Source organism: Geotrypetes seraphini, chromosome 10 (assembly GCF_902459505.1).
Source record: "Geotrypetes seraphini chromosome 10, aGeoSer1.1, whole genome shotgun sequence".
NCBI lineage: Eukaryota > Metazoa > Chordata > Amphibia > Gymnophiona > Dermophiidae > Geotrypetes > Geotrypetes seraphini.
The window spans coordinates 141,845,540-141,860,276 of NC_047093.1; the positions used below are offsets into that span (position 1 = coordinate 141,845,540).

At 46.4% G+C, this 14,737-nt stretch overlaps 1 protein-coding gene across 1 annotated transcript; it reads left to right on the forward strand.

The window, feature by feature from the left end:
- Positions 1-7,691: 7,691 nt before the first annotated feature.
- LOC117368675 (galactoside 2-alpha-L-fucosyltransferase 2-like) lies at positions 7,692-8,777 on the forward strand. Its single transcript, XM_033962400.1, has one exon. The coding sequence runs from the start codon at positions 7,692-7,694 to the stop codon at positions 8,775-8,777; it is 1,086 nt and encodes a 361-aa protein (XP_033818291.1).
- Positions 8,778-14,737: the final 5,960 nt, after the last annotated feature.

The window sequence follows — 14,737 nt, forward strand, 5'->3', positions numbered from 1 at the left end:
TAGTGTTTCTCCATTCAAGGTGTATGTTCTGCATGGATTTCTGCTGCTGAGATGCATGATCTTACACTTCTTAGCATTGAAGCCCAGCTGCCATATCGAGGACCAGTTTTCCAACGTGATCAGATCATGCATCATGCTATCCTTGAGATTGCTTTCGCTTACTGTATTACACAGTTTGGCATCGTCGGCAAACAGTGCTACTTTACCCTGAAGCCCTCGGGTCAAGTCCCTTATGAATATGTTGAAAAGGGATGGTCCCAGGACTGAGCCCTGCGGCACTCCGCTGGTCACCTCCGAAGTCTCAGAGAGGGTGCCGTTGACCATCACCCTCTGAAGTCTTCCACTCAGCCAATCATTGACCCATGCAGTTAGTTTCTCACCTAACCCCATCGATTTCATCTTGTTTAATAGTCTACGGTGTGGGACACTGTCAAAAGCTTTACTGAAATCCAAGTACACTATGTCCAGAGACTCTCCCGAGTCTAGCTTTCCTGTCACCCAATCAAAGAAGCTGATAAGATTGGATTGGCATGACCTGCCCCTAGTGAATCCATGTTGGCAGGGATCCCTTAGATTCCCCTCATCCAATATCGTGTCTAATTTACCTTTAAGTAGAGTTTCCATGAGTTTACACACTATTGATGTGAGACTCACCGGTCTGTAATTCGCAGGCTCTGCTCTGCAACCCTTTTTGTGCAGAGGAACGACGTTAGCTGTTTTCCAGTCCAGGGGGACCCTCCCCGTACTTAGGGAGAGATTGAAGAGCATGGCAAACGGTTTTGCCAGAACATCGCATAGCTCTCTGAGCACTCTTGGGTGCAAATTGTCCGGTCCCATGGCTTTGTTCACCTTGAGTCTTGACAGTTCTCTGTAAACCTCAGCAGTTGTGAACTCAAAATTCTGAAATGGGTCTTCCATGCTTTGCTTTGTTTCCAGCCGTGGCCCGTGCCCTGGTGCCTCACAGGTAAAGACTGAACAGAAGTAATCATTCAGTAGTTTGGCTTTATCGGAGTCTGTTTCCACATAATCCCCATCTGGCGTTCTAAGGCGTGTTATCCCGTTTGTGTTCTTTTTTCTGTCGCTGATGTACCTGAAGAAGGATTTGTCCCCTTTCTTAATGTTCTTCACTAGAGTTTCTTCCATTTGAAGCTTGGCCTCCCTGACTGCTGTTTTGACCGCTGTAGACTTTGTCCTGTATTCAATGTTTGCTTCCTTTTCCCCGGTGCGTTTGTATGAGAGAAATGCTCTTTTCTTCTCCTTGACGAGGTACAAGACCTCATCAGTGAACCATTGGGGTTTCTTTTTCCTTTGTTGTTTAGATACCGATTTTATGTAGCGGATAGTTGCCTCGTGAAGAGTCGATTTCAAGGTTGACCACATAGCTTCCACATTATCAGTTACTTCTTGAACCTGCAGCTTCTGATGGACGAAATCTCCCATGCGTGCGAAGTCAGTGCCCCGGAAATTGAGTACCCTTGTTTTCGTTTGTGATCTAGGGAAGCCTTTCTTAAGGTTAAACCATACCATGTTATGATCACTGGTGGCTAGCGTTTCTCCCACCGAGACCTCCGAGACGCTTTCCCCGTTCGTAAGTACCAGGTCCAGGATGGCCTGGGCCCTGGTGGGCTCTAGTACCATTTATTTGAGCCGTACTCCCTTCATGGACGTCAATATCCTCCTGCTATCACAAGTTGTCGCTGAGAGAGTGTTCCAGTCTACATCAGGCATGTTGAAGTCTCCTAAAAGAACAACATCCCCCCGTAAGGTGATATTCTCAATGTCCTCAATTAATTCTGCGTCCTTGTCCTCCGATTGTCTTGGAGGTCTGTATACCACACCAAGGTACAGGCATTTTTCCCCGCCTCTGGCCAGGTTTACCCAGATGGATTCCCCAGTATACTTGAACGTCTCGATCATGTCCCCCCTCTCTCTGCGCTCCTCGAGCGAGTATAGCTGTAATTTGTCAAGCCGTTTTTCGTATGGTAGATCCTTGAGTCCCGAGACCATCCGGGTGGCCATTCTTTGCACCGACTCCAGTCTCAGCACATCCTTGCGATAATGCGGCCTCCAGAATTGCACACAGTATTCCAGGTGGGGCCTCACCATGGATCTATACAATGGCATAATGACTTCCGCCTTACGACTGACGAAACCCCTTCGTATGCAGCCCATGATTTGTCTTGCGTTGGACGAAGCCTGCTCCACTTGATTGGCAGACTTCATGTCCTCACTGACGATTACCCCCAAGTCTCGTTCTGCTACCGTTTTTGCTAGGATCTCGCCATTAAGGGTATAAGACTTGCATGGATTCTGGCTGCCCAGGTGCATAACTTTGCATTTTTTGGCATTGAAGTTGAGTTGCCATGTCCTAGACCATCGCTCCAGTAGGAATAGGTTGTGCATCATGTTGTCGGGCACTGAATCTTCGTCTGTTGTGCATTTGCCCACTACATTACTCAGTTTGGCGTCATCGGCGAATAATGTTATTTTACCTCGAAGCCCTTCTGCCAAGTCTCTTATAAAGATGTTGAATAGGATTGGGCCCAAGACTGAGCCCTGTGGTACTCCACTAATCACCTCCGTCATTTCGGAGGGGGTGCCATTCACCACCACCCTTTGGAGCCTACCTCCAAGCCAGCTCCCAACCCATTTCGTCAATGTGTTACCTAATCCTATAGAACTCATCTTGCTCAGTAACCTGCGGTGCGGTACGCTATCGAATGCTTTGCTAAAGTCCAGGTACACGATGTTCAGGGACTCCCCATTATCCAGCTTCCCCGTCACCCAGTCAAAGAAGCTGATCAGGTTGGATTGGCAGGATCTCCCCTTAGTAAATCCATGTTGTCGGGGATCCCGTAGATTCTCCTCATCCAGGATCTTATCTAATTGGTGTTTGATTAGAGTTTCCATTAGTTTGCTCACTATCGATGTTAACTCACTGGTCTGTAGTTTGCTGTCTCCATCTTGGAGCCTTTCTTGTGGAGTGGAATGACGTTAGCCGTCCTCCAGTCCAACGGGACGCTGCCTGTACTAAGGGAGAGGTTGAAGAGCGCGGACAGTGGCTCCGCCAAGACATCACTCAGCTCCCTAAGCACCCTGGGGTGCAAGTTGTCCGGCCCCATTGCTTTGTTAACCTTGAGCTTTGACAGCTCACCGTAGACACTGCTGGGCGTAAACTCAAAGTTACTAAACGGGTCAACTGAGCCAACCCTTGTCTGTAGCTGAGGGCCGAGCCCTGGCGCTTCTCGGGTGAAGACTGAGCAGAAGTATTCATTTAATAGTTGGGCTTTTTCCGAATCCTTTTCCACATAGTCTCCGTCTGGTTTCCTAAGACGTACAATCCCGCCTGAGTTTTTTCTTCTATCACCGATATACCTGAAGAAGGATTTATCTCCCTTCTGGATGTTCTTTGCTAGAGACTCCTCCATGAGGAATTTAGCCTCCCTGACTGCTGTTTTGATGGCTTTTGATTTGGCCAGGTAGTCTGCTCTAGAGTCCTGCTTCCCCGATTGTTTGTAAGAGATGAATGCTTTTTTCTTCTCCTTGATCAGGTCTGAGATCTCCGCAGTAAACCACTGTGGCTTATTGTTCCTTCGCCGTTTACTTACTGATTTTACATAGCGGTTTGTTGCTTCTTGTATGGTTGCTTTCAAAGTCGACCACATGTCTTCCACGTTATCGGTTTCTTCTTGGCTTTGTAGCGCCTGGTGAACAAAGTCTCCCATTTCTTTGAAATTTGTGTCCTTGAATTTGAGGATTTTGGTTAGTGTAGTAGATTTAGTGAAACCTTTCCTGATATTAAACCATACCATGTTGTGGTCACTGGAGGCCAATGTGTCGCCCACCGAGACCTCTGTGACACTTTCTCCATTGGTAAGTATCAGGTCCAGTATTGCCTGATCCCTTGTCGGTTCCAACACCAGTTGCCTGAGGCTTGCTCCTTTCATAGAGTTTAATAGCCTCCTGCTGCTGCCGGAAGCAGAGGTAAGTGTAACCCAATCCACATCAGGCATGTTGAAGTCACCTAGCAATACTGTGTCCCCACGCAAGGTGATATTTTCTATATCTTCGATTATTTCCATATCCAGGTTATCCTGTTGTCTTGGGGGTCTGTAAATTACGCCAAGATACAAGCATTTGTCCTTCCCTCTGGCCAAATTAACCCAAAGGAATTCTCCAGTATACTGGACATCTGAGATTCTCGTAACCTTAATGTCATCTTTAGTATATAATGCTACACCCCCTCCCATCCTACTCTCTCTGTCCCGGCGAAGCAAGTTGTAACCCGGTATGACCATGTCCCACCCGTGGGAGTCTGTGAGCCAGGTTTCGGATATCGCCACCACATCCAGGTCGGCATTCCTTATTTCTGTTTCCAATTCCAGGATCTTGTTTCCTAAACTGTGTGCGTTGACGTACATAGCCCTCCATGTTATATTTTTGTTACGTCTAAGTGGGGATATTCCTGTTTGAGCTATTTGAACACCTTTAGCATTGTTTGTGTTATTTGTGCTTTCCTGAGGCTCAGAACCACAATGTGTACTCCCCATATACCCAGAACTACAGTGTGTACTCCCCCTAGACCCGGAATTACAATGTGACCCATAAATATGATGTGACCCTACTCCCGACTCAAAAGTGTGTGCACTCACCCCTGACCCAGAATTTTGGTGTCTACTTTCCTCAGCCTCATAAATGTATTGGCATTTTAGTTCGCCTGGTATATTGTTTGTGCCTGTACCCTCCCCCGACTTACCTAGTTTAAAGCCCTGTGGAGTAGGCGGGCTAGGCGGTGTCCAAGGACATTCTTCCCTCTTCTGGTTAGGTGTAGCCCGTCGTGTCCCTGTAGTCCTTGCAATGCTTCTCCATGGTGCAGAAACCCGAAGTTCATCTCCTTGCACCATCCTCGCAGCCAGTCATTCGCCCTTTGTATTCGATCCTCTCTGGCTCTGCCCTTGCCCCTTACTGGGAGAATCGAGGAGAAGACCACCTGCGCATCCATCCTCCACAGCTTCTCCCCCAGGGCCCTGAAGTCTTCAGGTATGCTGTCTGGGCTGCTCCTTGCGGTGTCGTTGGTTCCGACGTGGATTAGAACCATGGGGAAGTGGTCTCGGGGCTTGATGAGTCTGTCAATGCAAGCAGTGACATCCCGGATCCTGGCCCCTGGCAAACAGCAGACCTCTCTTGATTGTAGGTCTGGTCTGCAGATTGGTCCCTCGGTGCCCCTCAGCAGCGAATCTCCGATGACCACCACTCTGCGCTTTTTAGGGGTGGGCCGTACTGCTGGTTCCGGAGCTGGAACCTTCTGCTGAACAACTTCCTCCTCGTTCTCGGGACCTTCCTGTAGCAGCTGATATCTGTTCCTCAGGGCGATTTGTGGTGTTGGTGTAGAGCTGTCCTGTATGAGAGAAAAAGAGACAGAGTTAGGTCCTCTGCGTTTTCCTGTGGAAGAAGTCACCAGCTGCCAGGAGTCAGCGTCTTCAGCCACTTCCTGCATTCCGGCGGACTGTCTCAAGGTAGCTGTTTTGGATGCCTTGGGTGTTCCCAGGGTGGTCTTGACAGGTTCCTGTTCAGCGATCTGAGACAGCTCCTGAATGACTCCATCGATGAAGGTCTCGTCGTCTCGGATGCTCCTTAAGCGCTGAACCTCCTCTCTCAGGCTCCTCAGCTCCATCAAAAGGCTTTCGTCCGGTAGATCCATTCCTTCTGTCTGCGTTGAGGCTGTAGACATCTTTGAGGGGATGGCCTCGGTCTGTACAGAGATCTCTGCCCTCCGTCCAGATTCCCCTTCCATCTGTACTTGGTCCATAGCCATCCCCTGGGTACTCTCGGTGCCTGTTTTGATTGAAGTCTTGCTGCTCCTAGTCCTGCCTGCCATTTACAAAGGTTTATTATTATTTATTTATTTATCCCTTTTTTTTTTTTTTTTTTTTTTAAATATTTGTCAAGGTTGGGGCTGTTAGGTGTTGGTCGGTAAGTGTTGAGGGAGGGATAGAGGTAGTTAGTTCTTGGTCTGAGGGATGGAGTAGTTATTTAACAGTTTGTTAATTGTTAGTGTGCTGGAGAGGTCTGCCTATTCAAAGTGGTTTGGGAATAGAATGATTGGTGAGGTCTGCCTGTTTAGTGAGGAAGGTTCTAGTAGCTTGTTGGTTAGATAGAAGTTGTAGGTTTGGGAGTTAAACATACAATTATAAAGCATGGCTAACATAGTATGGCACCACTTGGCAAAAATGGTAAGGCAAGCGGGCATGATGAAACATGGCATGGAAGACACAGAACGGGAAACATTGGGGTTCTTTTCCTAAGGTGCGCTAACCGATTTAGCACGCACTAACACGCCCATAGACTATAATGGACGTGTTAGCGTTCAGTGCATGCTAATCATTAGCACGCTAAATTGGTTAACACACCGTAGTAAAAGGACCCCATTGTGTGGCAAACATGGTACGGTAAATCTTTATCTTTATTGGAAGCTTCTATACGACTAATGACTGGGGAGTCAATTCAGAGCGGTTTTCAAAGACACCCGTAATGGATTCTAAATACAGATTCTGATGGATTCCACTGTTGGCCTCCTGGCTGCTCGGCTAGGGTACCATGTTTGCATTTGGTGTAAGGTATAGTAGGGCAGGATGGCGAGCAGTGTGATAGTGTGTTAGAACATTGTATGACAAAAGACGGGATGTTCAGACATAGGACAAAGCGCATCAGCATAGGGGTTTGTCTGACCAAGGTGAGGGATTCTTCTAGTGTGGTGTGTAGTTTCTGTGTAGGGATTTGTCACCGTTTGGCTGCTCCTACTTTTCCCCAGATGTATTGGGGTTCTAGGGCTAGTGATGCTTTTCCCCGCACAGGGTTGTTGCTATGTGACTTAGTAGGTTTTGCAAGGTTTGTGTTGCATAGTGCTGAGAAGTGGAAGCAGTTTGTCTTGCCAATAATGAAAAGAACTCACAATTTGAATATTATTTTAAGAACAGGTAACTCTGCCTCTTCTTATGTTTTGACTAGAAAGGTGGGGGGTGGGGAGAGGAGGGGACAGGGGACTTTTCTATAAGAGCAGAAACTTCAGCTAAGAATATTATAAAGCCTCTTATCGCTCCATGGTGCTATTCTTATGAGTCTTATGTTCTGGTTTTTGCTTTCATAATCCAGAAAGTCAGACACTGTTGGCATTTTCCACCGTATAAGGATTTTGGGCAAGGATGGAACACAGGGCTGGCCCAACCTACAGTCAAAGGGAAAGAGGGGGGGGGGGAGAAGCAAAAAGAGCAGCTGCACTTAGAGCAAAACAACCGATCTCGACATCCACACAAATTGGAAAAAAATATCTGCACATAATTAACTCACATTTTTATAGGATGTTTGTGTGACAGTCATGATTATTGAGTTTAATTACCAAAGTATTGGAGGTAGGCTACAAACTAGGGGCCCCAAAATGTAATTGAGAGTTGGGGGTATAACTCAGAAGGTCTAACCACTGGCTCTGACTGAGCACCAACCAAAGCTATTGCACAAATGTTATCCCTTTTCTTTCCAAAATGCAGTATGGGGAGAAGGTTTGAAGCGCTGCTGAGCTGAATTTATTAAACACTGTAATGGCTATCTCTTGTTTCTTTTCTCTCTCTCTCTCAATCTCTAGGGGCAGGAGAGGTGGTATTTGACTCCGTGACTGAAGTGGCAGAACTGCTTGGATGGAGATGTTTTACCGGAAACGGAGGATCTTGTTCATGGCTCTCTTCTTGATGACAGTGACAGGTCTTTTATTGCTCTACATGTTCCAAATTCACATCTGCTTCTGGCTGAAGCATAGCCTACAGCTGTCTGTGGCCTGTGATCAGCTGCTTAGACATCAATTCATGGCACAGAAACTCAATCTAATGACAGCCAATTGTCGAGACTCTTGCGTATGGACTATCACATCTGCCGGAAGGCTAGGCAACCAGATGGGTGAGTACGCCACTCTATATGCGCTGGCCAAACTCACAGGCAACCAAGCATACATAATGCCAGAGATGTATAATTGGCTGTCCCCTATCTTCAAGATTAACTTACCCGTCTTGAGTAAATATATGATATTCAAGATGCCCTGGAGGAACTATGAGCTCCATGACTGGATGTCTGAAGAATACAAATACATTGAGGGGAAATACGTGAAACTCAGTGGCTTCCCTTGCTCATGGACCTTCTACCACCACATCCGAGAGGAGATCCTCCAGGAGTTCACCTTCCATGACTTCATCAGAGATGAGACTAACAAGTATTTAGAGCAAGTGAAAGGGACAAGGAAGAATGCTACCTTCATTGGGGTTCATGTGCGAAGGGGGGACTACGTCAACATAATGCCCAATATATGGAAAGGAGTAGTGGCAGACAAGACCTACCTGGAGAAGGCAATGAGCTATTTCCGTAATAAGTATCAGGAACCCGTCTTTGTGGTGACCAGTAATGGAATGGAGTGGTGTAAGAAGAACATTGATGCGTCTAGTGGAGATGTCTACTTTTCCGAGGATGGGGTGGAGTCCTCACCTGGGAAGGACTTTGCCCTCCTTGCTCATTGTAACCACACTATCATGACCATTGGCACCTTTGGTTACTGGGTGGGCTATCTGGCAGGAGGGGAGACCATTTACCTCACCAATTTCACTCTACCAGACTCCCGGTTCTTGAAACTGTTCCACTATGATGCTGCCTTTCTACCTGAGTGGATTGGGATCCCCGCTGACCTTTCACCGCTCAGGAATGATTTGCCTTGGAATAAGAAGAAGGCAAAATATTGACATAATATTAATTAGTAGAACAGTGCATGCCTTTGTTGGCCTGGAACTGATGACGACCAGTGTAAATCAATGAGTCATTATATTTATTCACGCAATCATAAGATGATCCAAGTGTGCATAGACAGCCAGTGTCTCACCAGTCCTTAAGGGATCCCACCCTGAAGGGAACCTGGGATGTATAAAGGATAAGGCAATAAACAAAAAACCTCCCTAGGTTTTTGCAGTTTTCTCAGCAACCGCTTGGAATTTCAATTTGAAATTTTACAGGTTGACTTGTTACTGCGCCAAGTGGTATGAGATTATCTTTAAATATGATGATGTTACAGATTTATTAGCATGACCAGAAGTGTTTGTACTGGAAAAACTACCATTATTTGGAAAGAAAATAAACAGGACACCAACTTATGCTAATGATATCACAGCAATGTAGACCTGTAAACAATAATTTAATTTGAATATTTTGTACTTGGTAAACATAAGAACATAAGAATAGCCTTACTGGGTCAGACCATTTAGCCCAGTATCCCATCTTCATGGTGGCCAATCCAGGTCACAAGTACCCTGGCAAAAACCCAAATAATAGCAACATTCCAGAATCTTAAAGAGTAGCAAGATTCCGGAACTTCAAATAATAGCAGCATTCCATGTGGAATCCCCAAAGAGTAGCAACATTCCATGCAGAATCCCCAAAGAATAGCAAGATTCTAGTAACCTGGATTTGCCACCGTGAAGATGGGATACTGGACTAGATGGACCATTGGTCTGACCAGTAAGGCTATTTTTATGTTCTTATGTACAAGCTAGCTCAAAGAAGTGGGTCTTTAACAATGATTTAAACTTTTGAAAACTAGTTTGCAAGTGTATTTGAGTTTGTCGATCATTCCAAGATTTAGGGGGAGAAAATAGAAGACAGACTTTTGGGTGGCTTTGTGATAGGCCAAGCGTGGACTAGGAAGTACCAATCGGTTCGCATCTATAGATCATAATTGATGTGTGGGTATAATAAATCTGGCTAAATATGAAGGGAGGCCAGTATGAAGGGATTTATGAGTTTTAAACACAGAATTTTGAAAAGAAGATGGAATTGAAAGGGCAACCAGTGAAGACGTAAGGATAATGGAGTAATTTTATCAAAATGCCGAGCATGGAAAAGAAAGTGTAAGTGTATTCTGTATTATCTGACGTCATTTAAGTTGAGTTGTAGTTATGCCTACATAGATAGAATTACAGTAGTCAAGTTTAGAGATAAGCATGAACGAAAGTATGAAGAGAATTAAAATCAAGAAAACAACAGAGAAAACGTATTTGACAGCGAGAGAAAGCTAGATTGGACGACATGAGAGATGTGATCTTTGAATGGTAGCAATATCAACTTAGCTTAAGATAATTAAATGTTGTTTAATAGTAATACGTATGTGTGATAAGTAAATAAGTATGAAAATTTCTCGAAGTTCATGACGGTTGCTGAGAACAGCAAAAACCTGTTACTTTTCTTTGGCCTCAGCCTGTACACTTTAGTGGGTGCAACTCATCACTCCACTTAGGCTTCTGTACAGGGCAGTGGTGGACTGGGTACAACTTGGGCATCACAAATGCATTTTAATGACCAGAATACTTTGTGAACTTCTATACATATCAGCGATAGTGTCTGGATTGGAAGTGGGTGGAGTCTATTTAGAATATTATGAGTTATATGGGTATCTCAGGAAAATGTTAGTGGCCCCTTTTTGCCGGACACTATTCGATTCCTAATTCTAGGTGCCTCTTTATAGAATCAGAAGACTGTCTTGAGCCAGATTTTCACTCTATGTGATATGCTCCCTTGGTCACTGTTCCCCCAAAGGTGCGTGGCAGTCCTCCACCTACAGTCCTTCCACTGGGGGGTGCTGTTTCACTACATCATTTTCAAAAATATGGGGCAGGCAAACTCTGCAGGACTTGAGAACCTGCATGCCCTTCCTTGTTGAAAACACATTATTGAAGCACTACCCCCTAATGGTACAATGCAGTTGGAAGACTCCAAACTCAGCTTAGAGGAAACAGTCCCAGCCTACCTGCTACACTGCAGACATGCAGAGGAGCCAATTAAAAGGAAACAATTTTGGCATCCCCTCCTCCATTGGATCTAGCTGGCCACAGCTCTTATACAGCTCTTGATACTGCCTCAACTGTGTCTCACCAGGGTCTAACTTGGTGAGTTTAGGGACCAAGGAAGAACGATTCAATCTTCTGCCTAAACTTTTTTTTATCCTCTCATTGCCATCTTAGTCTAACTTTCTCTGCTACCTCCCTGTGGACTTCTGGACCTCACAATTTTCTCTCTTCTCTTTGGAATATGTGTCTCTCATCTATTTGAATTTTGCTCAGTACAAGAGGAAATGCATTTCAGCTTCTCTTTCTCTGCTCTGGCACCTCAGGGTTTCCAGCTCAGGTTCTTCATCTCCCTTCTCTTTGGGAAATGTGTCTCTTTTCTCTTTGGATTTTGCTCAGTACTGGAAGAAATGCATTTTTGTTTCTCATTCTCTGCTCTTGTGCTGCAGACAGGCTCTGACATCTCAGGCTTTCCAGCTCAGTTTATCTCTGCACTTTCCTAATTTCTGACCACCCCCATCCTGTTCCATTATGGGACCTGTGGCACTGATTTCAAAGGCCAGGATCAGACACTACATAACGGATTAAGGGGGCCTGCAAGAGGGGTAGAAGTGGGAGGACCACTAGGCAACAGCGATCACAACGCAATCAGATTCACATTAGAAAGAGGGACACCCATAGTGAGGAGGACTGAATCGACTGCGCTCAACTTCAGGAAAGGGAACTATGTTGCCATGAGGGAAATGGTGGGGAGGAAGCTCAAGAACAGCTTTAGGATGGAGACTGTAGGAAGTGCCTGGACCCTATTCAGGGACACCCTGCAGGAAGCACAAAACCTGTACATCCCCAGTTTCAGGAAAGGCTGTAAGAACAAGCGGTCAAAAAGCCCGGTTTGGATGACAACTGAAGTAAAGAGGGCAATAAGTGACAAGAAAGTGTCCTTCTGGAGATGGAAAAAGGACCCAATGGAGGAAAATCACCAGAAGCACAAGAATTGCCAAAAGGAATGTCACCGAGAAGTTAGAAAAGCAAAAAGGGAATACGAGGAGGGGCTGGCCAGGGAGGCGAAAAACTTCAAGGCATTCTTCAGTTACGTAAAAGGGAAGCAACCAGCGAGAGAGGAGGTGGGGCCGTTGGATGACGGGGATAGGAAAGGAGTGATTAAGGAGGACAAAGAGGTAGCTGAGAGGTTGAACACGTTCTTCTCGTCGGTCTTCACGTGCGAAGACACATCCAATATACCGGACTCAGAGGAGCTTATGAGGGGGGAACAGGCCGAAAAATTGGAGCATATAGAGGTAAGTCAGGAGGATGTCCTCAAACAGATAGACAGGCTAAAAAGTGGCAAATCACCAGGACCGGACGGGATCCACCCAAGGGTTCTAAAGGAACTAAGACAGGAAATAGCGGGCACAATCCAGCATGTTTGCAACCTATCCCTGAGAACAGGAGAGGTGCCAGAGGACTGGAAACTGGCAAATGTCACACCTATCTTCAAGAAGGGATCGAGGGGTGACCCTGGGAACTACAGGCCGGTGAGCCTGACTTCAGTTATAGGGAAGATGGTGGAAGCGATGATCAAGGACAACATTTGCGAACACATCGAGAAAAATGACTTAATGCGAACAAGCCAGCACGGATTCTGTAAGGGAAGGTCATGCCTTACGAACCTACTGTACTTCTTTGAGGGAATAAGCAGTCAGGTGGACAAAGGGGAACCCATGGACATCATTTACCTCGATTTTCAAAAGGCTTTTGACAAGGTGCCACATGAAAGGCTGCTTAAGAAGCTGTGGAACCACGGGGTGGGCGGGGATGTACACAGATGGATCAAGCACTGGCTGTCGGGTAGACTGCAGAGGGTCGGAGTGAAGGGCCAATTTTCTGATTGGCGGGGAGTCACGAGTGGTGTGCCGCAGGGATCGGTGCTGGGGCCGCTACTCTTCAACATATTTATCAATGACCTGGAAACGGAGGCAAAATGCGAGGTTATAAAATTTGCGGACGATACCAAACTCTGCGGCAGAGTTAGGACCAGGGAGGAGTGTGAGGACCTGCAAAGGGACCTGTACAAGCTGGAAGACTGGGCAAACAAATGGCAAATGCGCTTTAACGTTGAGAAATGCAAGATCATGCATATAGGAAATAAGAACCCATTGTTCAACTACAAAATGGGGGGGGGCACTGCTGGGAGACAGCGGACTTGAGAGAGACTTGGGTGTGCTAGTGGATGCATCAATGAAGCCATTCGCACAGTGTGCAGCAGCAGCGAAAAAAGCCAACAGGATGCTGGGCATCATAAAGAAGGGTATCACAACCAGGACGCGGGAAGTCATCATGCCACTGTATCGGGCGATGGTGCGCCCGCATCTGGAATACTGCGTTCAGTATTGGTCGCCGCACCTCAAGAAGGACATGGCGGTACTTGAGAGAGTCCAAAGGAGAGCAACGAAGCTGGTAAGAGGGCTGGAAAATTGCCCATACGCCGAGAGGCTGGATAAGCTGGGTCTCTTCTCTCTGGAAAAGAGGAGGCTCAGGGGAGATATGATAGAGACCTTCAAAATCTTGAGAGGCATAGAGAGGGTGGATAGGGACAGGTTCTTCAGACTGAGAGGGACAACGGGTACGAGGGGGCACTCGGAGAAACTGAAGGGGGATAGGTTCAAGACAAATGCAAGGAAGTTTTTCTTCACCCAAAGGGTCGTGGACACATGGAATGCGCTCCCGGAGGAAGTGATCAGGCAGAATACAGTACAGGGATTCAAACAGGGATTGGACGGATTCCTGAGGGACAAAGGGATCGTAGGGTACTGAAAGGGGTGCGGGGACAAAGGGGATTGGATGGGAAGATAGGACTTCGAGGAGAAACCAAGGGGTGATTCAGACAGGTCATGACCTGTTGGGCCGCCGCGGGAGCGGACTGCTGGGCGTGATGGACCTGTGGTCTGACCCAGCAGAGGCACTACTTATGTTCTTATGTTCTTATAACCCATAATCCTTTGGAATGTAAATTCAAAACCAGACTGGCCAACAAGTCTAGACCTGATAACATAGTAACATAACATAGTAGATGACGGCAGATAAAGACCTGAATGGTCCATCCAGTCTGCCCAACCTGATTCAATTTAAATTTTTTTAAATTTTTTCTTCTTAGCTATTTCTGGGAAAGAATCCAAAGCTCTACTGTGCTTGGGTTCCAACTGCCAAAATCTCTGTTAAGACTTACTCCAGCCCATCTACACCCTCCCAGCCTTTGAAGCCCTCTCCAGCCCATCCTCCCCCAAACGGCCATATACAGACACAGACTGTGCAAGTCTGCCCAATACTGGCCATAGTTCAATATTTAATATTATTTTTTGATTCTAGATCCTCTGTGTTCATCCCACGCTTCTTTGAACTCAGTCACCATTTTCCTTTCTACCACCTCTCTTGGGAGCGCATTCCAGGCATCCACCACCCTCTCCGTATAGTAGAATTTCCTAACATTGTTTGTGAACATTGCATATATGAATTTGAGAGTGAGCCCTGCTTACCCCCTCCCAGGGTTACCAGACGTCTGGATTTACCCAGACATGTCCTCTTTTTTAGAGGACTGTCAAGGGCGGCATCCAGATGGCTTTTCGAAACACAGCACTTGAGCATTGAGATTGGGACTGCGTCTAGAGGGCATCTGCACATGTGGAACAGGGTGGGGACACATGCCCTCTTTTTCTGGACCAAAAATCTGGTACCCCCACCCCCAATCCTTCCAAGGTGACTACAGCTAATGAAAGCCAAACAACTCGATGGCAGCTGGTGAGCCAAAATATCAAGATGGCTGCCTCTGGCAGTGAGCAGGGCTCATGTAACCATTAAGCAGTCACCTATGG

What these genes read in the sequence shown, in the direction of transcription:
- LOC117368675 (XM_033962400.1), top strand. Translation starts at nt 7,692, where the DNA reads ATGGAGATGTTTTACCGGAAACGGAGGATCTTGTTCATGGCTCTCTTC.